The following is a 27,856-nucleotide window of genomic DNA, read 5'->3' as shown; positions in this document are numbered from 1 at the left end:
TGCACACAGACGAAAGCACCGGAGGAGGTTGGCCTGGTGAGGGGTGTGACTCAGGAAGGAGTGCGTCTTGTGGGGGAGTCCCAAGGGCCAGATAGGTGTGACTAGCTCCACGTGGCCCCCAGACCAGAGGTTCCCCATACCCTGAGTGATGGATCTTCAATATTGGCTATTTTGGGAAGCAGAACAAACATGACTATGGAACTCACTCTCACCAGCTTGGATGGCTTTGAAAGAGAATAGGACAAACTCATGGCTATCAATCGCTCCTAGCCATGATAGAGGCCAGTAATGCTTCTGAATACCAGTTGCTAGAAACCACAGAGGGGGAGAGGGCTCTTGTGGGCTTCCCATGGGCATCACTGCGAGAACAGGATGCTAGAGTAGATGTGGCATGGGCCTGATCCAAGCAGGTTCTTTTTATGCTCTTGGCCCTGAACGAGTAATGCAGAGAGATCTGCATTGACTCCCAGTACGTTTTCAAGCACAATTCAATGTGTTGGTGCTGACCTTTAAAGCCCTAAACAGCCTTGGTCCTGTATACCTGAAGGAGTGTCTCCACCCCCATCGTTCAGCCTGGACACTGAGATCCAGCGCCGAGGGCCTTCTGACAGTTCCCTCATTGCGAGAAGTGAGGTTACAGGGAACCAGACAGAGGGCCTTCTCGGTAGTGGCACCCGCCCTGTGGAACGCCCTCCCATCAGATGTCAAGGAAATAATCAGCTATCCTATTTTTAAAAGATAGCCCTGTTTAGGGAAGTTTTTAGTATTTAATGCTGTATTGTTTTTAACACTCGATTGGGAGCTGCCCAGAGTGGCTGGGGAAACTCAGCCAGATGGGTGGGGTATAAATAATAAATTATTATTATTATAACAGCATGGCTCATGTCTATCGAAAACAACCAGATAGGAGACATTCTTTGTCATGAACACTTCTCCCCGAGGTATAAGAGCTCAAGAGGAGTCAGGAAGCAGCCAACAAGAGAGAGGCTCGCATTCTTCCCAGACAGCTGTGAACGGTAGTTTATCAACTCCCCTCACTTTGAGAATGACAGGAATGCAGAGAGTGTGCTAGAGAGCAACCAACTCTCTCAAGTGACACAGGCGAGAGGGAAAGCAGTTCCACACCGTAAGGGGAGTTAATTCATCCAAGGAGCAGACATATGGGAAAGGTCTTAGAAAACAAAGCTGGAAACAGAAAGGACATAGGGTCCGGATATTCTGCCATACCCGGAATCACTCCCCAGAAGGGTCAACCGATTCATAAGTCATGGACATACAGATAGGTGTCCGAGGCTGAGTGTTTGTATTGCAATAAATCTTTAAGCTAATTACAACTTGAGTGCTGTGTTATCAAGATGGCAGCCTGGCTCCTGACATCCTTTTTGTGGTTCTGCAGGTGACAGGCATTTCTTCTATCCAGTTTCAATGAGTGTTCCATTCCCCCCACCCTTCTTGTTCCTTTTCTCTCTTTTTTTTCAACTTTCATCAAGGTCTCTCTTTTCTTGTTTGTTTACATAATTGTACATCCCTACAATGAGAATAAAATCAAAAGTAGAAGGTAACGCCAACAATTCTAACAGATGACATGGTGCACTTGGAACATGGAAACATCCAAGGTGATTATCTTCCCATGAATGCAAAAGTGGGAGAGATCAGAGGTTAGCAGAGCTTCAAGGATGCACATAGGAATGAAGAGTCAGAAGCTTTGTTCTTCACACCTCCCTTTTCTTCCTTCCTCTCTTTTCCTTTCATCAAATGATGTAAATAGCCCCTTCTGTCTTCCTTTGTTTCATTTAGGTATTCGTTGTCACGGTTTGGCATTTTGATTTGTACATGGTGCCCTTGGCTTTACTGCTCCTTTTTGCTTACAACTTCTCCCTCATCTCTCCAGAGAAAGTGTCCAGCGCACAAGACCCCCAGGTAAGTTAAGTTGTGCTTAATATTTCAGGTTCTGGTTGTAATTTAGTATGGAACAGTGGTGTGTGTTGCATTTATGCATTGTCATATAGGTGAATCCAGGGATGGGGAGCTTGTGACCCTGCAGATGTTAATAGACTACAACTCCCATGATCCTTGACCACTAGTCATGATAGCTGAGGCTGATTTGAGTTGTACTTCCTTGGGTCCCCTGGTGTCAATGGACTACAGTTCCTATCACCCCTGACACCATCAGCTTGCTGGGGCTGATGTGTGTTGGGATTCCAACAGCATCTGGAAGACCAAAGAGTCCTCGCTTCTAGTTTACCTTGATTAAGGCTTAACCCCTTGGTCTTTACTAGGGATGGAGGAGGAATTTGAATTAGTACACATTTAAAGCCAAATCTTTCAAATGTGCAATACGCACACCCAAACACAACTATCCTTCAAAATTCACACTTAATTGAATTTTGCAGTGCAGTTTTCCAGCCAACAATGTCTACAAAAACACACAGGTTAGAGGAAAGGGTGCATGGAAATGAAGACATCAGTGTAGATAGCACTAAGAAATGCATTATACAGTCATACCTCTTGTTACGTTTGCTTCAGGTTGAATCTTTTCAGGTTGCGTCCCGGAAGTAACAGAATGGGTTACTTCCGGGTTTCGCTGCTTGCACATGCACAGACACTCACAATGACGTCACACGCATGCGCAGATGCAGCGACCCGAGACCCGTGCACATGCAGACGTGGGTTGTGTTCTGCTCTTGATGCGAACGGGGCTCTGGAATGGATCCCATTCACATCCAGAGGTACCACTGTATTATATTGCAGAAAAAAACAAATTGCTGTAAAATGTGAAGAGGGGAATTTAGGATTAGAAAAATCAGAAACCCAGGAAAACTGGAATTCATAGGGCCTTCCACCCCTAGCATTCACACACATAGCTTGAATCAAAACCAAAGTTTTTCTGAATTGTTTCCCTGCATTCATTGCTTAGGGTGCCATACTTCAAAAAGTAAAAACCAGGACACCCTGAAAGTTGTTGAGCTTTTTTTATTTCCAATTCAAATAACTTTCTTGTACTAGCCGTTGGCCATGAAAAATCTGAATCAAATATACATAGGGGTGTTAAGAAGTAAAAGGGGTGTCACACCACAAATAATGGTCTCTGGTTAGATCCCTGTGTCTCCCTTACAGTTCACTGCTATATTGTCTAAGGAGTTCTTTCTTAGCTTTTTGGCTGCCAAAGCAAAAAGAGCGACTTTAAAGTTTTTGAGTGTTTTTTACAAGTGCTTTTTCTATTGATCCAGGACAAAACACTGGACATATGGCAGCCCTATCATTGCTTGTTGTGCCAAGCTTCTTTATAACAGCCCTATGGGTTATTTTCAGCTAGGTCCAACTACGTTTGTACCCTTAGAAATGTGTGGACCTAACTTAGCCATGTCCTCTAATTTCAGTACATCTCCTATGAGTAGGACTATTGTTGAATACGGCCCTATATGTGTTTCCTTAAAAGCAAACCCCACAGGCAGCACATAGCTTGTTCGGACAAGTCTTCACTACAAATTCAATCTATCAATTTAGGGTAGTTCTTGGAGGTGTTACGAGACAGGCCTGTGTTGAGCACACTCTGCCCCATAATGCATCTGTTCACTGCCTTTATTTCATTTATTTATTTCATTTAAAAGTGTTTCTAAACCACTTATTTATTTATTTTTGAAATCTCTAAGTCGTGGACACTATATAAAATAGCAAAACAATATCCATTAATACCAAAATGCAACCTCAAACCATAAAACAACAACAAAATAAGTCAAAACAAGAGATATGGGGGTTTGCAGATTATTATTTTTTTGCGATGCAGCTGTATCCCACCTGGAACCTGTCGGATGTATTGGACTTACAACTTCCATGGGTTAGATAAGACTGGGAAGGACCCAACTGGGGCTGATAAAGAGTTACAGTCCAAAATAGATCTGGAGGGCGCCAGGAAGGTTGGAAAAGGTGGCATAATGCCTCACAAGCCTGCCAGTCATATTTGACCCAATATGACTGTGAGATAAGAGAGATGGATATGGTACACCACAGAAAATATATCATAGTAACTTCATCCATCTTGAACACAATTGCTTGTGTCCAGCTGGTTCTGTTAACATCGCTATAGTCATTATATTCAAAACCACAACAGATATTCTTAAAACGAGCTGCTTTTGTCATCAGTTTGAATCAAACTAAGATTAATTCGGGTCAGCTTTTAAACTTTGCTTAATGGTTTTGCCTTCTCTTCTTCCACCTTCAATTGAAGTAACTTTGCTTGGTACTCTTGCCCTTTTGAAGTGCCCAAATCCTTTTCCACGAGAGCCCTAAGGTGGCAAAATGAGGCGAGGGGGCTCTGAAGAGGAATTCTTTCCTGCGCATTTAAAAAAAAAAGTTCAGGAAGTCTGTGGAGTTAGAAAGGAACAGGATGCTTCTTTGTAACGTGCAGGGCTCTGTTTTTAAACCTGTCTGTCAAAAGGCAACTCTCTGTGATTCACCTTGTGAAACTTCAAAGAGAGCAAATCTTACGAGCAACTTTATGTTACTTTTAATCTGGATAGGACCTTGGGGGAAGCAATAATCAGTTTGGTGTATTGGTTAGTTGGACTGTGAGACCCAGGCCCCAAATCCACACTCATCCATAAATCCATGCTGATCTTTGGGCTATTGATTGTCACTCAGCCTAACCTACCTCACAGGGTGTGGGTAAAATGAGGAGGAGGTAGACCATGTATGCCATGTTGAGAACAACAACAGCAACAATTATAATAGCACTGTGGTTATAATTATGTTGTATTCAAGCATCTTCCTGCCATTTTATTTTTATTTATTTTTACTTTTCTGGTTCTGTTCAGAGTCTGCTCTCCACCCCTACCCCCACTTGAGAGAAAAGAGTTGCAGATTGGGGCAAATGGCATTTTCAGTTAGCTGACCATTTCAGGCACATCAAATACGAAGACAAATGGTTAGAGGCCAAATAATCAGAGTGAAGTCCTAATCCCTACAGATGGAGCCATAAAAACATTTAACATGGCTTTTATTACATCTGGAAAATTGAAGTTTTACTCTCTAGGTGGAATTTGGGACAAACAAGTCATTATCGAATGCAAAGGGGATAGGTTTGTATTGGGTTTTTATGGGGGATAAAATGGTATAGTGAAATCCAGCAAACCTGATGATGGCTGAGGACACAGAGTTAAAAACAACCCCTCTCCATCACTCATTCTCTGACGACACGTTGCTGTCCCACTGAAATCCCAAGGATTCTGTCCACTGATGCTAAGCGGGTGATGGATGTTGCGATTTGCCATACGTCTTGTCGAGCACACTATTTTTCTTTACAGCCTCCCCTTCCCCATCACATATTATTTTCAAAAGTTCATTTTAGGAGGGTTCATAGGAACCTTCTTATGCCATTGAAAGCATGTGTGAGGGGCTGGAGCAGGGGTTCACACTGACTAGCCGCGCCCACTTTCAGGGACCGTGTGAAAGGGACCTACATGAGGGGAAATCCCAATTAGCCTAGGCTGATTCCCTCTCACATACGGGAGGCCTTGCGCATGTAAGCATTACATTGACACTGTGTACCGTTCTGGTCCCCTCACTTCAAAAAGGATATTGTAGGGCTGGAGAAGGCTTGGAAAAGGGCAGATGATCCAGGGAAAGGAACAACTTCCCTGTGAAGAAATGCTATGAGATTTGGCGCTTTCTAGTTTACAGAAGTGGCAAGTAAGAAGCGACACGATAAAGGTAAAGAGACCCCTGAGCATAAGGTCCAGTCGTGACCGACTCTGGGGTTGTGGCGCTCATCTCACTTTATTGGCCAAGGGAGCCGGCGTACAACTTCCGGGTCATGTGGCCAGCATGACTAAGCTGCTTCTGGTGAACCAGAGCAGCACACGGAAATGCCGTTTACCTTCCCGCTGGAGTGGTACCTATTTATCTACTTGCACTTTGACGTGCTTTCGAACTGCTAGGTTGGCAGGAGCAGGGACCGAGCAACGGGAGCTCACCCCGTCGCAGGGATTCAAACTGCCGACCTTCTGATAGGCAAGTCCTAGGCTCTGTGGTTTAACCCACAGCGCCACCTGCGTCCCTAAGTGACACGATAGAAGTGTGCAAAATTACGTATGGTGTGGTAATAGTGGATAGAGAAGAGCTTTTCTCCCTCTCTTATAACAATAGAATTCATGGACATCCAATGAAACCGAACTTTGGGGGATTCAAGACAGACACGCACAAAAAGTATTTCTTTGCACAGTGCATAGTTAAATTATGGAATTTGCTTCCACAAGGGCCGGTGATGGGCATTAACCTGGATGGCTTTAAAAGAGGATTTGACAAATTCATGGAAGATGGAATTCATGGATAGGGAAAGGTATTTCTCCCTTGTGATACGTGAACTCAAGGCCATCCAATGAGCTGCATTTTGGAAGATTCAGGACAGACAAAAGAAAGTGCATTGTGAAACTATGGAATTTGCTCCCACAATAGGGAGCCTTGGCCACAAGCCTAAATGGATTTAACGGGAAATTAGACAGATTTATGGGAGATAAGGCTATCAATAGCTACTAGCCAAGATGGCTATGTTCTATCTCCACTTTCAGTATGATTCTGAGTGCCAGGTGCTGAGGAGCACAACTGTGGAGAGTCCTGTTGTACTCAGATTCTGCTTTCAAGGCTTCTCATGGCCATCTGTTTGGCCACTGTGAGAAGAGGATGCTGGACTTGATGGTCCATTGGCCTGTTCCAGGAGGGCTATTCCTGTCTACACTTGTATGCACATAGGGGCATTTCATACTCCCTCCAAACCTGCACCCAAACTTGGGTGCATTGTCAGTGCACTGATACATCCATAACATGACCCCATGACTTCCTTTTGATTCCAGATGTCACCATTCCCAACCCTGCACCAGCTTCTCCACAAGAATATCTTGAGGGGCTTTGTCCAAAGCCTTGCTCAAATCAAGATACATTGCATCCACAGCATTCCCCTGATCCACCAAGCTTTATAACGCTATCAAAATAAAAAAAAGAGTGATCTGTCATGACTTGCTTTTCAGAAACCCTTGCAGCTCCTTAGTAACATGACATCCCTTTTTAAGTGATCACACACGACTGTTTAATTTTCTGTTTTTGGACCATTCCTGTTGGAACAGCTGGAAGATGCCTGGGTCCTCTTTCTTCCACTTTTTGAAGATGGGGACAACATTCAACCACCTCCAGTCCATAGAATTCCCTAAGAATTCTCTTAAGATTATAGACAGAAGCTCTACAATTGCATCTGCAAGTTCCTTTAGTACCCTTGGTTGCAGTTCATCAGGCACTGGATATTTGAATTCATTCAAAGTAGCCAGCTGTTCCTTTACCACCTCTTTTTTTCTGTTTTGGGCTCCCTCTCTGCATCATTTATTTTATTATCACCCGGTTGGGCACTATTTTTTCTTTTGGAAGAAGGCAGAGAGAAAGTAGGTATTGAGCACTTTCACTTGCTTTCCATCACCCAATATTCTCCATCTTTTCTACACAAAGAACACATTATTTTTGTTCTTTCTCTTGCTTCGAACATAGCCAAGAAAAAAACAAACATTTTTATTATTATTTTTAACCTCTCTTGTAAGTCTGAGCTCATTCTGAGCTTTAACCTACCAGACCTTCCCCCTGCAAGTGTCGGCTGCTCGTTTATGAGATACCTCTTCTTCCATTTCTTATACATGCCCTTCTTAACTCTAAGCTCATCTGTAAGCTCATTGTGCAACCACACCAGTTTCTTTAGATGCATCCCACTTTTCTGTCTTGTTGGAATTGTTTGAGATTGTGCCTTTAAGAAACCCCCATCTGGACTCCCTTCTCTTTGAGTATTTCTGACCATGGAATCTAACCCAGCTTTTTGATGTCCGCTTTCTAGAAGTCCAAAGTGGATGTCCGACTACACTTGGCTTTCCTTTTCCTCTGTATAATGAATACCAAAGGGATGTGGTCGCTTCCTCTCAAGGTCCCCACTACTTCCACCTTATTGACCAGTTCTTCCCTGTTGGTGAGGATCAGGTCCAAGATCATCAATCTCATTGTTGCTTCTTGCACCTTCTGGAAAATGGAACGCAAGTTGAATCTTTTCAAGAGCTTAGTCCTGTGCCCCGAAAATGGATTTTATTTTATTTTATTTACCAACTCAACTTTTAATTCTGCACTTCAACATTTCCTCCATTCCACTTATTGTATTTAAAAATAAATAAATAAATCTGCCTATTCAAAGGAAATGTTCCTTCTGACCTGGATAATCTTTTTTTTATGTGTTGCTAGCAAAGAACCTGTGTTGAAATGCCTGTTACCCCTACACTTCAATCATAACCTTTCCCCCACCGCCCCCTCCCATTTTTCTTAGCAAGTGGAGTGATAATGCTGTATAGAATTTTGTATCTGATTCTTAAGATTGATTATGTGTGTGCTAATGTATTTTCTGCCCCCTAATGTTTCGGTAATGGCCCTAAAGGGAGCGAACAGCCATTGAAACAAGCAATGAGAATAGAATAAACTGAGTGTAGAAGAATTCTCAGCCTTGACATTCCAACTGGTTCATTTGTCAGAGGAAGAACAAAGCTGCTTACCGAGAGTAGAACTTGGCAATGGATTAAAATAGCATTTAAAAAAGAAAAAAAAACAAGAATTGAACCTTCTTGCCTTTAGAAAGGTTCGGCTTGCATCTGCTGCTGATAGCTTTGTTCCAACATAAAATTGTGTCATGGTTGAGAGTTATTTCTGTTACCGTTTTCTGAACATGGACCAAAGGATGGGAAGAGTCCTTGAGGATTAAAAAGCAATTGTTTTAAAATGTCATAATCCAAGGTCTTAATTATTAATTTTTTAAAAGGAAGTTGTGACTCTGGAATTACACTATGTTGTGTGGAGAAGGAAATCAAATGAATTGATGATTACCAGCCATTTTTGATTAGCCATTATTGATGGACCATTATAAAGACATTGAGCTTTATCTAAATGGGGTTTACTCAGAGAGGGCTACTGAAAGTAATAAACCCAAGTTAATTGATTTCAAGGGTCAACTCGGAGCAGGTCTGACATTGGATACAACACTTCACACTAATAGCAAGCCTAGTTGAGCGAATGCAGACAGCAGTGTTAGGGAGCCTGTGATCCTCCAAATGTGTTGGACTCTCCAACTTCCATCAGCCTCAGCCAGGCTGGCTAGTAATCACGGAGGATGGGAATTGTAACTAAGCAACATCTAGAGGGCTACTTGTTACCTAGTCTGGACCTATAGCACTAGAGGCAAAATGCAACTGGTGATGATCATGGCTACTAGCCATGATGGCTATGCTCTGCTTCTATGGTTGGCAACAGTAATGCTTCTGAATGCCATTTGCTGGAAACCACATGGTGCTCTGGCCCTGCTTGAGGGTTTCCCACAGGCCTCTGGGTGGCCACTGTGAGAACAGGATGCTGGATTAGATGAGCTGTTGACCTGATCCAGCGGCCTCTTCTCATGTTCTCAGTTGCCAGCGAACAAACATCAGGAAAGGGCTAGTTGCCTTTATATATTGTTTATGGGATCCCATAGACATCCAGTTTGACCACAGTGGAATGATAGACTTGATTCACCTTTGGGCTGATCCAGCAGGGTTCCCCTTAAATGTTTAAATAAATAGAATGATATTAATTATGCTAAGCAATTTGGAATTTGGATTAATTTTCTGTTTTGTTTTTTTAAGGACTGCATTGATGTAGAGGAGGATGAAGATGACGACGACAAGGTAAGATGCAATATAGAGCAGATTGGATACAAGCAAGTGTCCCATGTGTTCATTGCTGAGTCCATTCAGGGCACTTCCAAGTTGTCATTATTTTCAGTTGAGATTCGTTCACAACATGGCAAAGGAAAGTAGCAGGGAAATGCATGAAAAAGTGTGGGATGATGCTTGATGCAACATCGTTTGATTTCCCCACATGCAAACCACAATGAATGCTCACTAAACAGCCCGTGTTGTCTAATCTCTCCACTGACATAAAACAGGTCATCTGGAAGTGACCTCAGTCCCATTTCTGTAGCCATCAACTTTTTTAAAAAAGCCCAAAATTAATATTATAGGGTTAAAGCCAACTGCATTTTACTTGAAGTAGACTCACCAAAATTATTGGACCTAAGTTAGGCATGTCTGTTAACTTCACTGGTGGTATTCAATGCTTGTCCTTCTCAGAGTAGACCCACTGAAGCTAGTAGACAGGACTAACGTTCATTTATTTTCATGGGTCTGTTCTGAGTAGGACTTGAATATTACTTATTGTGTTTCACCCCACAAAATACACACTTTTGTTCACATTTTATCCTAAAATATACACTTTAGCCTCATAGACTTTTTTTCTGGAGCCAAGAACTATCTCGTAAATTTCAGAGAAGTGCGAAACTGCAAGACAAGTGTGTTCCATCCAGGAGGCACAAATCAGGTTGTTCCATTTAAAAACGAAGACCAAACTAGGTCTTCAAGCATCTCTAAATGTAACACACATACACAGAGAGGCAGCCATGTTGGTCTATTGGGACAGTGGTGAATCTGTAAAGAGACGGTGAAACAATATTTTGATTCCTGGGCTGGGGAACTGGATCAGACTAGCCAGCCAGATCCCAACATCCCCTAACCTCCACAAACCACCTTGACAGGGGGGCTGGCCCTACCCTATCTTCTTAAAGTAGCATTCACACCATTGCTACATGTATGAACGGCATCATTTCAGCCCTGTAATCTTTGCTGGCCATTTAGATTTTCAAGGACGGTGCTTTAGAAGAGTACTGGTGAGGTCCAAGAATACTGCTTGTTGCACAGAAACATTGGGATAATTATTACATTTTAGTCTTGTGTCACCGAAGCACACAAAAGTAAACTTTGTAAAATACATCCCACTCCTAAAACTTGGAAAAGCTGTTGGCTGGGATCTGACACAGAAGGTCATGGTTTCTATCAAACGTGTGCGTGTTTTATCAAAAGTATACAGAGAAAAGAGGGGGAGAGGGAGCTTTCTGGGATTCTGTTGCATGTCAGACATAACAGACCTCGCTTCTGGGAATTGTAACACACCCTGGGAGACTAACTGTTTACGACTTAGAAACACATAGACACTTAGTTCAAAAACAGAAGAGCAGATTAACTCCCTTCCATCTGAATGATCAATCTTTAAAAATGGAAGGGCTGAGCTTCCAGCTCCCCCTTATCCAACAGAGGAGACAGCAGCAGAAGATAACAGTGGTTCATTCCCAGGGCACTTTTCCTTTCTCGAATGCTCGCTCCATTGCATTGCCATGTTAAATGTATATTTCAACTTCTTATGTAAAATTGTAAGAGCTCTGAAACTCTGATTCTACAACAAGGGCTCTGCTTCTACAACAAGGAATGCATACACACAGGGGGGTCTTTTTAAAATATATATATATATATATATATATATATATATATATATATATATATATGTAACATGGATGCTTCTTATGAATCCATACACATTATCCAAATTTCCAGCTGTAATGTCCTGGGGACAGTACAAAAATGGTTTTTATCTGACACAGACAGTTGTTGCCAAGGAAGAATGTTGTTTGAGCTGTACTGTTCAGGATAGTAAACGTAAAGGTAAAGGGACCCCTGACCATTAGGTCCAGTCGTGGCTGACTCTGGGGTTGTGGCGCTCATCTCGCTTTATTGGCCGAGGGAGCCGGCGTACAGCTTCCGGGTCATGTGGTCAGCATGACTAAGCCGCTTCTGGCGAACCAGAGCAGCGCACAGAAACGCCGTTTACCTTCCTGCCAGAGGAAGTACCTTCCCCGCACTTTGAGATGCTTTTGAACTGCTAGGTTGGCAGGAGCAGGGACCGAGGAACGGGAGCTCACCCTGTTGCGGGGATTCAAACCACCAACCTTCTGATTGGCAAGCCCTAGGCTCTGTGGTTTAACCCACAGTGCCACCCACATTCAGGGTAGACGTATCTGCAAAGATACTTTGGATAGTGTATCCTTAAGACCAGTTTCGTAACAAACGGCTACCATATTGCATAAAATTTATCTGGTTTTTCTCTTCCTTTTTCACTTTTGAGTTGTGAATTATTTTCTCAGCCATGGCTGAACACCAAATATTTTTACACTGTAACTCCAAGGGTAGTCCTTGTAAGGCCTTCCAGGTATGAGCCAAAGCTTGTTGAGTGACCATGCAGTCTTAACATGTCCCTGTATCATTCAATATCCGTGTAGGAGCCAAGTTTTCATGAGCTGTATTGCTTTGTGTTTGCTCTGTGTTTGTTCAGTGAGAGAGAATGGTTGGTTTTTCAGCTTTTTCATGTGAGTCCTGGACTCCGGTCTTGAGTCAGACACAGCTGTTGAAAAGCCTGCCAAGGAAGCTTAAAAAAAGGCTCAAGGGAACTGAGCTGGTCCTGAGGTATCGACTCACATAGCATAGCTCAAAGAAGGCCTTGATCCTTGGGTCTGGAAGAGCATCTCTGAGTTTGTTTGACTAAGCACCAGCTCCTGAAGCAACATATAATCTCTGTAAACTGAAGTTGAGGCAGAATCTATTTTGGGTAACCCTCCCCATTTGGCCCAGAGTATTTGGCCACATCCGCATCATAGATTTAAAGCACTATGCTACTGCTGTAAACAATCATGGGCTTCTCCCCAAAGAATCCTGGGAAGTAGAGTTTCTTGAGGGTGTTGGAAGTTGTTAGGAGACCCAAATTCCCCTCTTGGAGCTACAGTTTGCCGAGCTCCCTTGGAAGAGGGACTGAGTGTTAAACCCCTCTGGGAATTATCACTCTAGAAGGGGAAAGGCACAGCCCCCAACTCACAGCCCCCAACCCACTTCAGCCTTTATTTCTACCTACCATTGGTGTGAGGCTCTTGGAAAACATTTTGGGGAGGAGGTAACCCTTGGTTCCCAACCCCTGCACTAGACCATCTGTACCAGGGTGCCACCAATGCTTTGAGGCCTATGGGCATATTTGGAATTTTGAGAGTGCTGTAGCATACCATCCCCTCTTATAAGGTGAAATTTACACCCATTGATATGCCCATTTTTGCCTGCACGCACCACTGGTTTGTGCTCCCCCACCAAAAGTTGCCCAGAAGAGAATGTGACCCTCAGGCTGAAAGAAGCACCTCCCAGCCCTTTGCTAATTAATGATTCGTCCCTGCCAAGCAATGACAGTCTGACCTATGGCTTGTTTTAGACCTGGCATAGGACAACTCAGCCCTCCGGATGTTTTGGGACTACAATTCCCATCATCCATGACCACTGGTCCTGTTAGCTAGGGATGATGTGAGTTGTAGTCCCAAAACAGCTGGAGGGCCGAGTTGGCCTTTGCCTTTTGAGACATTTCCATTGAAGAACTTATTTAATCCATCCCTATGTATGCAGGATATTTAATATCCTATACTAAAGCTGAACAATAGGAATCCTAGGGCAGCTTACAGTGAAAATGTTAGAAAACTATAAAGCAAATATATTATAATGCATGAAACTATAAAGAAACATATTACATACTGCATATCAATTAAACAATCTAAACATTTTCATGTTGGCCGGGGAAGTTCATTTAAGCATACATTAAAAACCTGATTGCATTGATCAGTTTTCAACCTGTCATCTAATTTGCTTGAGCTTCATCCAAACTTCCTGGGGATATGGGCAAGGGAATGCCAACCCACAGTCCAGCTTCCCAAAAGGGGATAGGAGTGCCCCTCACCTGGAGGACAGTGCTGAGTTTTCGTCCATCCTATATAAAGCAGCAAATTGCATTTTAGTGTCATTTCTCATTCCCCCGATCTTAAATTTGCCTTTCTTTAGGAGACTCAAGCACAAAACCACCTGATACTGTAAAATCAGCTTCAGAATCTTTTGGATCTAAATTCAAAAGGCCACTGGTATTGAAGGACATAACTCACTTAGCCCACTAATTTCATTGGGTCTATTCTGAGTAAAATTTAGCTGGATACAACCTATACTTTTCTTGGTGGGTGTGGCCAACTTAGCCTTGCATTGCTGATGGTTGTCTTGATCTTTCATCTACATCAAGTGGAATCAAGTGGAATTTTCTTTAATTGAGACTTGAGAAACTGTGTTTATGATGTCACCGAGATACACCCTGTATTGAATGATCCCTGGCTGTAGCATAACCTTTTCTTTACCAAAACAACAACTACCAAATATTGAAATCTGTTAAAACTACCATTGTGCACTACGCTCCAACTTGATTTGTTTGGAAGCTACTCACAGTATGGCTGTCCAGCCATAGACCCAATTAACCCTCTCACCAAAGTCTTTGATCCATCCTGTTTTCCTGGTGGAGCCTGTACAGATAACCCCAATTTTCTCTGCTTCCTGTTCTCCAGGGGGCTAGCTCTGCAGAGGCTCATTTTATTTATTAAATATATTTTTAGACAGCTTTGCAGGCAATGTGCATAACCCTGTCTCTAGGGTCAGAGGTGCTGAAAGTGGGACACACTGTTGCACAATGTCACAAAACCTTGGCCTCTTGGAGTGAACACCCAGTGTGTTCATTGTAAGCCATTGGGTGATGGGTGCTTGACAAACGTTAGATGTTGAACATTTTGGCCTCTCTTGGGCAAGAGCTACACATCTTATTCATTTTCCAAGTTCAAGCTGAGGTGAATTACTCAGACACAAAAGCCTTTAAATTCCGACTCTGTTCAACTTTCCTCCACCCCTCCCTTAGTTCTTTTTCTCTGACATGCTTAATCTTCACCAAGACCCTCTTTTGTAGTTTTGCTTAAGCAATTAATGGAGAAGCAAGGTCTTTTCTTAGCTCAGAATATGCAGGGAAGATTTTAAGCAACACACTGATCATGTAATTAATTCTCAGTTGTAAATTCGTTTTGATGGTTTTAATGCTTTCCCAGAGGAAGACGGCTGCTTTTATTCTACACTGAGTAGCACAGCTGGGTGAGAAACAGTTGAAGTAAGAAAGGGGCTGTGAAGAAAAAGGGGTCTCCCTCTGCTTAGTTCAGGATGAGAAGGAAAGGTTGAGAGGACAGATTTGTCATACAGGCAGGGAATTTTCGCCATAATTTTAAACAAAGGCTTCTGAGCTCAGGGTATCAAGTCACTGATGCCCATCTGTGTGTGTTTCTTCAGTGAGCCAGTTAAAAATTGGCTTAAGAGGACCACGTTGCCAAAGAAGTCGCAATCAAAATAATAATATTCACCAAAAGTGGAATGCAGAACAACTGGAGTGAAATGGATTGTTCAATACAATGCAGCCTCGAGACTCTTACCAAAATGCATATTGTGTGAAGCTACCCTGGTATCTAGCCCAGAAGCTTTAACTAGTGCAGAACACAGCAGACAGACTGCTCAAAGGGGCAGGTTACTGACAATGGGCTATTCCACTGTTGACACAGCTGCACTGTTTGCTGATTTGCTATTGGGTCTGGTTCAAGGTTCTTGTGTTCATTAACAAAGCTCTAAACAAGTTGGACCCAAAGTATCTTAAGGAACGTATAATTCCTTATGCTCCACTTCAATCACTGAGATCCTCTCATGAGGCACTTCTTGTGGTTTCCTACATCCCTAAGGTTCAGTCAACCTTTGTTAGGAACCAAGTGTGGCAGGCCCTGCCCTGTAGAAGTCCCTACCCATAGACACTGGGCAGGATTCATCCATGTCTTCTTTTAGAACTTCTCTGAAAACTATAATTTTGACATGCCTTTGCAATATTCTTTTTCTTTTTAAGAACGGTATAATCTATGTTGTATACCGCCTTGTTATACTTGCATGAAAATGCAAATTATAAATCCTTAGGTAAATAAATAAAATGCAGTCTGATCCAATAAAAGACAGGCAAGTCCATAGGCTTAAACTTTCCCCTGCCTAATCATGTACAAATATGAAGCTTGTGTCCAATTTTAAAAGTGTATGGGAGACAGATCTTCAGTCTTGCAGCTTATTTCTAGCCCCTAGACCAGAGCTTTCCAAACTTTTCATGTTGGTGACACACTTTTTAGACATATTCTTGACACAATAATTCTGTTTTATTTGCAAACCAGAGGTTAAACTAACCCCTTTCCAGCCCCAGGAGAAGCACGGAGAGCATTCAGGCGACACACCTACACACCGCAGCCGACACACTAATGTGTTGCAACACACAGTTTGGAAATCTCCGCCCTAGGCCTCTACTAGGAGAGCACAGTGGTCATGTAAGAATACAGTAGTTTCCCATCACTGTGATAAATTATAGTTTAGGCCAGAAGCTAACCCAGATTAACCAGCAGTCCACTCATATGTTCACTGGATTTCTTAGCCCTTGTTATGTTATATACAGATTGATGGAGACAGATGTAGATTCATATGGCTATTAATATAGATACGGACCCCCATATGACTCTTAGGATGTCCTTCAGCATAAATCGGTGACTTCATTTTAACTTGATCTCTGAGTCGCAGGCAGTCCAGATAGTCTGCAACAAGAAGATTTAATGTTGTGTTTGCTAAAGTGTGTCATCACCACATTTTTGTAGCACAATCTAAGATGTGTAAACAAAGTCAGCAGGATGCATATCCAGCTGCCAGATGATATTCTTCACAGTTCCAGGTTGCAAGAACAGGCTTGCCCTGGAATATCTTGGTATTGTGTGTGTGTGTGTGTTTTAAATTCTGTTGCCATGAAGAATTGGCCAGAAGTTAGAGAGAGCCAGGCAAAGCACTGGGTGACCCTACTAGATCTCTAAGCATAGGCCTCACTTTTCCTCCTTGGAAGCAGTGTGCTGTGACCTGTGCCAAGGCAGGAGAAGGCTACATGGAGCTACATGCTGGCAAACACATGTGCCCAAACCTGTGTGTACAGAGATAACATCTGGGGAGGGAAGCATTTGTAGGGAACAAACAATGATTGGGAGGGTTAAGCATCCCCATCCATCTGCTAGGATGGTCTTATGGGGAAAACACATGGATGAGCAGCCTGTGTTTTCCTTGTAGTGTATAGTTTTGAGGTAGCCAGTGTTGTGTCCTGGGTGTCCTGGGTGACAATTCCCATCGTCCCTGACTAGCTGGAGCTGATGGGAATTGTGGCCTGCCACATGTAGAGGACACCATATTGCCAATCCTTGGTTTATTTCCATCCTCAGTGATATGGCTGTGTGGACTGTTGCTAATGGAAGTTGTAGTTCAGAACATCTAGAGGGGCCCCAGGTTGGGGGAGCCTGTTTCAAAGGATATGAATTTCTGAAAATGTCTCTTTCTGTGCTATATTTTGCCTCTCTTATAAGCAGCTTTGCAGTTCCAAGAACTTTCAAGTGACCTGAAGGAACCTTCCACCAAAGTGCTAAAAGCAGAAGTGTAGGTTTCTGTTGTTTTAAGTCTTGAAATAGAATATTCATAATGAATACCATAGGTTTCCAGGTTACCTCTCCAGACGGTTTGAGTGCCTGAATTTCAAACTTTGCTGTGCTGAAAGATATTACCAAACATCTTACAATAATCTTCCTACAACCCACATTGTCTGGGACAATTTTAGGACATACAAACCTTATGCATTTGTGTTTTTCTTTTCTCCCCCACCCCCTTGCCTTTCTTTTCCTTAATCCTCCCAGGAATCTGATAAAAAAGGCTTGATAGAAAGAATCCACATGGTTCAAGACATTGTTATAACAGTCCAAACACTTTTGGAGGAAATCGCATCTTTTGCAGAGAGGATAAAGAAGTAAGTGCAAGTGTTGCTCCCATGCTCTGAAATGTTTCTGAATGCCATGACTGAAAACAAAAGATTGAACTGGGAAGTGCTGGAAGCAAATATCAAATGGCAGAATGCTCATTTATTACACTGTGTTTTCAGTTCACTGGTGACGACACCCATCGTTGTAACAATTCATTCATTTCTCTTTCGGTCTCTTTCATGCAAATTATGCATGGAAGCTTCTGAAAAAGCATGCTTCGGTTTATCTCTGGACATTGTTTCCCGTCTCTCTGGAAACTGTTTTGAGACCTGTGCTCGTGGATTTTCCAAAACTACCTCTCTCTCCCTTGCCCCCAGCAGAGGAGCACAAAATGATACAGCAGTAAGCTCCAACATTGCCTTCTTTGCCCCATCACTATCAATAGGGGCAGCTGATCTGAGTAAGTATGTTGTGTGTGTTCACTGGCACTACCTTAGCTCTGCCAATCTCATCCATCTCATCCTCTGTAAAAATACCCTGATCCAGAAGCAGCTAAAGGCTTCATTTGGGAAACTAAGATGGAGCAGAATCCCTTAGACTGATTTCAGGATAGTTCAGATGAACTGAGACCAAATTATTGTCTTGTGCTTCTGAAATGCTATCTCACGCCTGCAAGAAGCCTCCAGGCCTGGTTCCTAACAGTGACATCCCTCTGACCTACCCTTGTGTTTCTGTGTTACTATTAAACTACTGAGCCCTACTGGAAATGGGAAACAGAAGAAGAGTGCTGCTGACTCGAGCCAAACGCCCAGCCTATCAAATCCAGCATTCTGTTTGCATAGTGACAAACCATATGCCTCTGGGAAACCCACAAGCAGGACTTAAGCGCAACAGCATGCTCTCTCCACTTGTGATTTCCATCCAGCAACTTGTACTCAGAGGCATGCTTCCCCCAACAGCAGAGGGGGAAGTAGCTATGCATAGCCTTATCCTTCATGAATTTGTCTTATCTTCTTTTAAAGCCTTCTAAGTTGGTGACCCTCAAGTTGGGAGGAAGAGTGAAAAGCAAGCGACCTTGGTTGCCTTTTAGTTACACCTACTAATTTGCTTTAATTCAGGGATGAGGAACCTGGGGTCTTCAGATGTTGCTGGACTACAACTCCCATCATCCCTGTCCATTGGCATTACTGGATGGGGCTGTTGGGAGTTAGACTCCAACTATATCTGGAGGGCTACAGGTTGTCCACCCCTGTTTTAATTCTTTACATATGTACCATCCCACATATTTTCCAAGGATCTCAGAACATCTTATGTATGGTTCCCACTCAGTCTGTCATCCTTCCAACTTACAGCTTCCAGTCCTGCTTAGTCTCAGTGGCAAAATTGTGTAATATACACTGGGTGACTCTCTGGCATGGCTTATCCCCCAAGAAGCAAAGAGTGATTACATCTTCTCTCTCTCTCATGCACTGGCACAACTGTGTGACCTTCCTCTTTGAAACACACAAACTGAGGCTTGTCAACAGTTCCGCTCTTTAAAAGAACAGCCGTGTGGGGTCTAAAAATGCAACAGATCCATGTGTGTTGTTATTCTGCAACATCTGTCCCAGCTGTGCGGGAAATGGCCAAGGGATGGCCTTGCCTGTGAACAGAGGGCTGTGTTCTCCTTGCAGCTGGATGGCAGGAAGGCTTGGGACACCGGGTGACCCATATTCATTTTGATTACAATGATCCCTAAGAACTCACTGGGGCATTAATATGGCTGCCATCTCTAATCCTCCAGGAATCCCATTGTAACTCAATATTAAAGTTGCTAGGGACTGAGAGGGAAGGGGGAGAAGTCCACCAGTGTGGTTTTAGCGAGTGTCATGACGGTTTGGATAAACGCTTCCATCTGCATAACCCTTCCTATCAAAGGGATCTTTAAATAGCTCTGTTCTGTTGGGGTTGGCAGACTTAAAAATATTTTCCATGTGTTTGTGGGCAAGTACGCTTTACCCCCTGCTTTAATTCAAATTGTAAGGCCTTCACTGAAGCTGAGAGAGGCATTATTTCCTCTCAGGCCCCCACCATACTTCCTTAAACAAAACAAAAAAGAAATCAATAAAGACAAAGTGTTCTTCATGACTCAATTGGTGCTCCTCCATTTCAGCACATCTGATTGCACCAGCATCAGGTTTTGAAGATGTTTACATTGCATCCCTGTCTGGCTCTTGGGACTCTCCCTAGGAGATTCACCCTCCCCAAGATACACCTCTCTCCAGGCTGTTGCTGAACCATCATCACTGATTGTTGGCCATACTGGCTGGGGCTAAGGGGAGCTAGACCCCCAACTGTATCTGGAGGGCTACTAGGTCAGGCCAATAACCCATATAGTCCATCATCCTGTTCTCACAGTGGCCTACTAGATGCCCCAGTGGGAAGCTCACAAACAGAACCTGAGCACAAGAGCTCCCCTCTTGCAATTCCCAGCCACTGGTATTCAGAGGCAGCCCCGTCCCATGACACTAAAGCTAGCATATTCCTATCATGGCTCCATAAATTTATCTGTCCCCCCTTGATTGTGCTTTTACCCCCAGACCAAGTGCCACACAACAATGCAACTCTCATGGAAACTGTTAGAAGCAGGGTCTCCTTCAATTTCCAGCAGGGCTTTTTGACTTAGCTGCTATTGTGGGGTGGAAACAAAGGGTCACTTCCTCTAAGAAAATTCGTTGTAAGGGATGGGTTTGCCCTCCTAGCAACAGTTTTCACTACCGGTAGTAGATTGGTCCCTGCAGAAGCCAATGAAGAAGTCATATCCATCAGAGTTGTGTGAATACAAAAATGCTCATACTTTGATGAGTACACAAATAGACTCCTTGGGGTGGGGGAGAGATAACATTGGAGGTGCACATGAAGATGCCACTTTTCCTAGGAAAGTGAAGGTGTTACTTCATGCTTGTTTACTAGGCCATACCTGGAGATGGCAGGGACTTGCCTTAGCGGCAGCTATAACAACTAGATTTAGCCCAAATGTGTGAACTGGCCTTGTGTTTGAGTCTGCATGTGGTGCTGTTATCTGTGGTGGCCTGTTCACATCTGCACGTCATTGAGCAAAGCTCTAACATGTGCGATTCAGCTGTATATCTCATTGGTTTCCAAGGAAATGAAATTCAGAACATGTAGCCTTCACTTGTGCATTCCAGTGGCATTCTCTTGTTGAATGGAATACCATTCGAGTCATGGTTGCATTTGCAAAATGAGAAATATCTGTGAACATGAAACAACAAACTTCTCTCTTCTTGATTTTTCCTGTTTTTCCACAGCACATTCAACTGGACAGTTCCTTTCCTCTCTAGCCTGGCCTGTTTAGTCCTTGCAGTAGCCATGATCACCCTGTATTACATACCACTAAGGTACATCGTTTTAATCTGGGGTAAGTTGGTCATCATTCATTTAAAGCACTATGGTACGGAAGGAAGTCAAAGCTCATTTTGAGTAAATAATATAAGTTGTGAATATGTGTATTGAACTGAAATGAAATATGGAAAACTCAATAAAAATTATGATAAAATAAATAAATAAATAAAGCACTATGGTACCACTCTGAAGAGTCATTGCCCCCCCTTCAGCTCTGGGAGCTGTAGTTTGTAAGGGCGCTGTGAGTTGGTAGGAGAACCTTATTCACCTCACAGACCTACTCTTCCCAGAGTTCCATGGAAAGAGGGACTGCTTGTTAAACCACTCTGGAAATTGTAGCTCTGTATGTTGTCACTGAAATATGCAATTTTGTGCAGTTTCCCCTTGTATATATGTGGTTTTGTATACCTTATTTGGGCTAGAAAACCCCATCACAAATTCAGAGATGTGTGAATATTGAAGGATAACTGTATTTCAATTCATATATTGCTTTGGACATTGCAAATTAGGTAGGTCTGCATTAAAAATGTGAATCAAACTGAATTCCTGCCCCCATCCCTAGCCTTGTCAATTACGAATGGCCCATGAATTTAAATTGTCACTCTCCCTAATGAGAATGCACAGAATGGAAGGGGACACTCACAACTTGGTATATTTTGCAATGGGTCATCCCCTCCCCAAGGCCAAAATGTAGCCAGAAATGCCACCCTTAAGTTCTGAGTGATGGCTGTTCTTGCTTCTCTGCTCCCCCCGTTTTTTTGAACAATGAGACTTTTCATTGCCGAGACAAGCCGGCTTGCTTTGTAATAAACCTCCCACCACTTCCTTTAAGGAAAGATGTTTGTGAATGATTCCACATGACAGCAACACGTGTCTGGCTTGTCTGTATTTTCGCACTAATTTTTTCTTGTTAAACTCCTCCTCCCTTTCCTGCCTGAGCAAGTAAGGCCTTTTCTATAGTGTGATGTGTCTGTTTTATCACTGCCTTTTTTAAAAAACAAAAAACAAAACCATGTTTTATGTTGGTGTTTTCATTTGCAGGCATAAATAAATTTACTAAGAAGCTTAGAAACCCTTATGCCATTGACAATAATGAGTTGCTCGACTTCCTCTCCAGGGTGCCATCTGATGTTCAAAGGGTAAGTAATGAATGGCTGCGTCCAACAGAGACACCAGCCCAAAGAGCCCCCAGGTGCAGCGCTGGAGGAACACACGGAAGGGGCATTTGGGCTGGAGGAGATAAGGCATCTGAAGGAACCATAAACCAGGGTGGGAAGGGAAAGGAGGAGGCGGACACAGGAAAAGGGAGGGATGAAAACCCGAATGGAAAGGAATTGTATCCCCCAAAGCGCTCTCTTTCTAAAACGGTCACAGACCCACTTCTCCCAGCCACCTTTGCTCTGATTTTAACATTATTTCATTTGGGCTTCCCATGCTCGAAGCGCCTGCCTCACTCTGTGTCATGGGCAGGGCAGCCCTGAACTGGTGTCTGAATGGTACAGCAAGACTTTACAACAGTATTGACCCTTAGACGCTGTTTAAGTTCTGCTTTAAGCAGCAAAACATCTCTGGCTCCCGGTTTGTTTTAAAAGGCATGTGAACTTGACATCCTTTTATGCCATTTGACGAACAGCTCTTGACCAGAAGCATCAAGGTCCAACAGGCTAGTCATTAGAGGAAACCCTCTGGGCAGACAGAATCCCAGTTTATCTTTGTTTGCTTCTGCCCAGTCTACAAAGTCATTAAGCTTAAGTGTATTTTCTGCTCTCGCTGTCTGCACCAATTCTTTCTTGTAGAAGATGCAGGATTTGTACTGGCGGCATGCATTAATATTTATATACAGAAATAAGTTGCTTTCCTGTTTTTCTGTTTAGGTTGCATTTCAGGTTTTGCATTTATGAATTTTGCTTGAGTGGTTTCTCTTATCCTTGGTGGCCTTTGAGCAGGGGCAGTGAACCTCAGAAGTGGGGGACAAATGTGGCCCTTCAGGCCCCTTTATCTACCCATTTTCCCCAAAGCTTGGACTTCTTGCAATTAGGATGGGGAAATTCACTGGCAAGTGTGTGATAACTTTTGCCCTGATGCAGCAACATCTAAACTCCCTACCAACAAATCAAAATGAATATTCAATAAATATGAATATTCAATATTCAATAAACAGGTCATCTGGAAGCACCCTAACAGAGGCAAACAGTTTACCATTGCCTACCTTTAGGAAGACATCTGAAGGCAGCCCTGTTTAGGGAAGTTTTTAATGTTTGATGCTTAATTGTGTTTTTAATACTCTGTTGGGAGCCACCCAAAGTGGCTGGAGAAACCCAGCCAGATGGGCGACATATTGTCGTTGTCGTTGTCGTTGTTGTTGTTGTTGTTGTTGTTGTTACCTAGAATTGTTGCATACATTTTCTAATCCTTCCACAAACACAACATTCGGTGGTGGTTCTGTTTTCAATCTGTGTTTTTTTAAAGTGTGGAGCTGGAGAGAGGAAGATGTCATTATTGTGTTTTGACCTGGATAAATTCTAGATGAGTAGCTGTGTAAGTCTGTCGCTGAAGCATAAGACAGAGAGTCTCACGACACTTTAATTTAAATGCCAATAGGCTTATTTTTGGAGGAGGTTTTGTACACAGAGGACCGCTTCATGAAATTCATGAAGCTAAATATGCATAGACTCAGGTCCAACTAGGTTTGGGAACAACCGTTTTGCAAGGTGAGACCTCCAGGTATAGGGCGGTATATTAATTAATTTGCTTAATTAAATGCGAAATTTAAAGAGAGTGGTTGTATGCTTTGAAAGAGAGATTCTGTACACAAGTCAATCTGTCAGAGTGAAGAAGGTCCAGTCACAAAGGGTCAACTGGACCGGGAACATCCAAGTTTAGATAAAGTTTGGCTTTACTGTGTCAAACCAAAACTAACTTGTATTAGTGACCTTGTGGCTTGCATTTCATGAAATAAGGTTTTGTTCAGACATCTTGCTTTGGGTTTCCTTTATCGTTATTGTTGAGTATGTTATTGTTGAATATGCCTGAGAGTGATATTCAACCAAATAATTGTGCGGGTGCAAAGATTATCACTAGCACTAATGTATCCCACTTTGCACCCCCATGTGTGTGCCCTGCACCATCCCCAAATCTGCTCTGGGGTTGCGGGAACCCCAGAACAGATTTAGGGGGCATACAGGGGAAGGAGAAGGGAAGAAAGTTCCATTGCACAGCAATAATTCCTTGTGCTGATGGAACACTTCCCTTAGCACTGCTTTGAATACAGCTGTAATGGATGGAAGCAAATAAGAAATGATAATTGTAGACACTATGTTGAGTATTGTAAACAAATGTAGACACTATGTTCTCCAAATTCTGAAAGAACTACACACTTACCACATGACATGGTGGGAGGGGGGGTCCCATTCCTTTATCAAACTCCATGAAAGAGAACTAAAAATAAAATGGAATGAGGCCTTTTCTGCCAAATGCCAAAGTCAGGTGGAAGACCCCTCTCCCCACCTCCCGCTCAGTTGCATCTCATTAGGAAAAAAAAATCTGGTTTTAATATTTTGGTTTTCAAGAAATGATGCATGACTTCTCAAATCCTTCCTGCAATTAATCCCCCATGTTACTGTGTTTAGAAAATGATTCATTACTTTTGAACCTTCCTTAGTTTTTCCCTCGGCTTTTCCTTGGGGAGCCATTAATGCACAGCATAGTGAGCTTGGGTTACCTTGTTGCAAACGTGACGTCTGTTTGTTTTTACAGGTGCAACGTGCTGAATTGAAACCATACAGTGGCTCTAGTCCCATTAGGAAGAAACGGAGTGCTCTGTAGGATATGAAGCTTGGAATGCGTCATGCACGTGCGCACACACATAGACAGACACACTCCGTTGCAAATGTACACGCAGGATCTCCCCTGCCCTCTCCTGATCAGTCCAGTGCTGTGGTCCCTACCTTGTGTCCAAGATGTTTCATCTGCAAGACATGCATCAACCTATATAGATATATCCTGTGTATCTGACTCTTTTCCCAAGCACATTGATATGCCCCTGTAAGAACCAAATGAGAACTGGAGAAGCTGGAATGGCTTTCAGTGTGGATTTTGGAGTCGAAACCATACAAGGGACTTCCTCTCATTTTTGTATCATAGAAAAACAATCTCTCTCTTTTTGCTTCACACAGCAGATCAACAAAGCTGATATGAAATGTTCTGGGTTACTTTACTTTTTAAAACATATCCAGCAGATTGGCATCAAGACAGAAGAAAAGAGTCATTGTTAGGCCAAATGACAGTGTGTAGATGGTATTCAACTCTCAATTAGTGAGTCTTTGATGCCCAACTTCGGCTATAAGCAATGTACAGTTTGAAAAATTGTTCTATCATAATTACGAGAAATTGCTTAGTGCTGTAGCAGTCTCGATTTTTTCTCACCCAGCAGTTGCTGCTGCTGTTTATTCATTATAAACTGTTTGTACCTGCTGCTGTTCTTGGGAGGAGTCTTTTGCTGGCAACAGACTTCCTTCAATCAGCCACTCAACAGGAATACCAGAACCAAATCTTCTCTGGACCCTATGGATTTCCGATTTTACCTTCTAAAATTCCATCTTATCAAACTCTTTGTCCCTTCCCTCCACACCTTCATCTAAAGACTTGCCAACACTACATATGCAAAGTATTTTTTATAACCTTATATGCATTGATTTGCATCACGCCAAAGGAAATGCTATAACAAAAATGCCTGTGATTTTTTTTTTTAAATGAGCTATTTTAAAAATGTGCAATCTGGATGGTGGTTGTGTTACATTATACATTGCTAGTTGCATTTAGAGGACTGAAGTGACTTTTGAGTTCTAGTCTGTCTTGCAAACAGGGGAAATTATGCCAGAAAAGCAGAAGAGAAGAGAACATGGTTGTGGAATCCAGAGTTGTGTGTGTTCATCAAATCCCCTGAATGTATTTTAGTTATTCCTTTGATGCCACGCATTGGTCAAGAGTGGAGATGGTGATACTTTTCCAGCTAGTGGGCTGGATTCTCAGGTCACTCGACACCCACAGATCATTTTGACAGGTGGGCATGGCTGCAGAACCTGCCAATCACCATGATGTTGGGTGAAGTGCTTCCATTGTCAAGCTGCATGGGCAAAGGCACTGATGACCAGCTGATTGGCAGAGCTCTGTAAGGACCACTGATTAGACTGCAAACCCTACTTCCTTAGCCCATGCAGCTTGTCTTTAAATCACGTGGGTAAAGGCACAGGGCTTTGCAACCACTGGGAGTCAGTGGATCAGCAGTGCTTCCAAGCCCTGTTTTTGGTAGAGAGCAAAATCTTTACCTGACCGAAACCTGATCATAAGACATTAGGTGTAAGAGAGGTGACCATGGTTGGAGAAAAAAAGCATTGTGGGTGAATTAGGACCCCCTGCTGGGCTTAATTAGGCTCATAGGCTGAAGGTTCCCAATTGCTGGTTCCCAAGAGCAGCCTTTTCCACTCTAGGATGGGTCCCAGGTGTTGTTAGACTACAACCCCTGCTAGAATTGCCCAAGGACAATGGGAGTTGTAGTCCAGTAATTGAGGAGTGTGGTTGAGGAAGGCAAATCTAGAAGAATAGTTCTTGCTTTGTATATGAAAAGGCTATAATGATTGAGTTCCCAGGCAAGCCTTATCCTTCAAGAGGAAAGGCAAGAGGGAACATAACTTTTTTAAAAGCTATTTTTTAAAAAACAAAGAAATTCTGGTGGGGATGGGGGGAGGAATGGATTCCGTTTGCAATTAAAGGTGAACCTACCTAATGTGCACTTTCTAAAACAATATACATACTGAAACACAGGCAGCTTTCAGAATTTGCATTTCTCTGAATACAAAAATGCATACATTAGGGGAAGGTGGGCACACGAGTGCATATATTAATGAAAATAATATACAAAATGCCTTATACTGGGGGAAATTGTTTGGGAACATGTGTATATTTGTCAAAGCTGCATAGAAAAATGTGTATGTGTATATATTAGGAGAAACACTGGTGAATAAGGGTTTTCTAAAATTGCAAATTGCTGCTGAAATGTGGGAAGTAGAATATAAGATGGTTAAAGCAAGAAAACCAGGATTGACAGATTTATGCTTTCTTACATGAGACGGCAAGTGTGGAATGTAATATCCTTTATGCCCAATATGTGAGATTCCAATGTGGGTTTCTCCTTGACTAGCTTTGGAATACTGGTCTAAATGGGTCTTTCTCTGATCCTGCAAGCCAATTCTTACATCCTTAAGTTCCTGTGAAGCATCAGAGTGAAGCAGGTGAAGAAACATCACATTGGGTTGAGGACAACTCTGGAAAGTTTCTTAGCAGAGTATGATTGAGTTCCTTCAGTTGATCCAAGACTGGTTCACTGAAAGCTGGGGGGCATGTTACAAAGACAGCAGGGCTCCAAATCCATATCTAAGAACATTTTTGCCTTGGATAGAAATATCCTGGGTCTTGATATCCATTTGTTCTTTCTAGACCCACATGCATAATGCATGCCATGAAAATTCATACCAGATCAGTTGATGTTGGATCCACTTGCTTTCCATCAGATGTATCCAGTTACTTTGAGCAGCTTTCTGTGGGTTTAGTTTATGGGAGATTCCTTTTTTTATATACAGAAAGCATTTTGATGGCACAATAAATATCAACGTGGAATATATTTTATTTCAAAGTAAAGGGTCATCTTCTTCTTGCATGAGTTAAGGGTTCATCCAAATTTCATCCAAATCCAGCCAAGATGTGTGTATTTGTGTGTTTGCCTCTATAGCTGTGTTCATTTACAATCTGATCCAGTAATGCCTTATGGGGGAGAAG

At 42.7% G+C, this 27,856-nt stretch overlaps 1 protein-coding gene across 2 annotated transcripts in view; it reads left to right on the top strand.

Annotated features, from left to right (window-relative positions):
- Positions 1–27,149, top strand: part of MCTP2 (multiple C2 and transmembrane domain containing 2) — a 117,279-nt gene extending 90,130 nt beyond the window's left edge. For both annotated transcript variants that reach the window (XM_053364695.1, XM_053364694.1), the window contains 6 exons: positions 1,798–1,920; positions 9,687–9,728; positions 17,558–17,667; positions 20,929–21,038; positions 22,064–22,161; positions 24,779–27,149. In XM_053364695.1, coding sequence (XP_053220670.1) covers positions 1,798–1,920; positions 9,687–9,728; positions 17,558–17,667; positions 20,929–21,038; positions 22,064–22,161; positions 24,779–24,847 — 552 coding nt within the window. In that variant the 3' untranslated portion in view covers positions 24,848–27,149. The remainder of the gene's footprint in view (positions 1–1,797; positions 1,921–9,686; positions 9,729–17,557; positions 17,668–20,928; positions 21,039–22,063; positions 22,162–24,778) is intronic.
- Positions 27,150–27,856: the final 707 nt, after the last annotated feature.

The sequence above is a fragment of the Podarcis raffonei genome, chromosome 14 (genome assembly GCF_027172205.1).
Source record: "Podarcis raffonei isolate rPodRaf1 chromosome 14, rPodRaf1.pri, whole genome shotgun sequence".
NCBI classification, from domain to species: domain Eukaryota; kingdom Metazoa; phylum Chordata; class Lepidosauria; order Squamata; family Lacertidae; genus Podarcis; species Podarcis raffonei.
The sequence above is the reverse complement of the archived record's forward strand: the minus strand, read 5'-3'. Positions and strand labels throughout refer to the sequence as shown.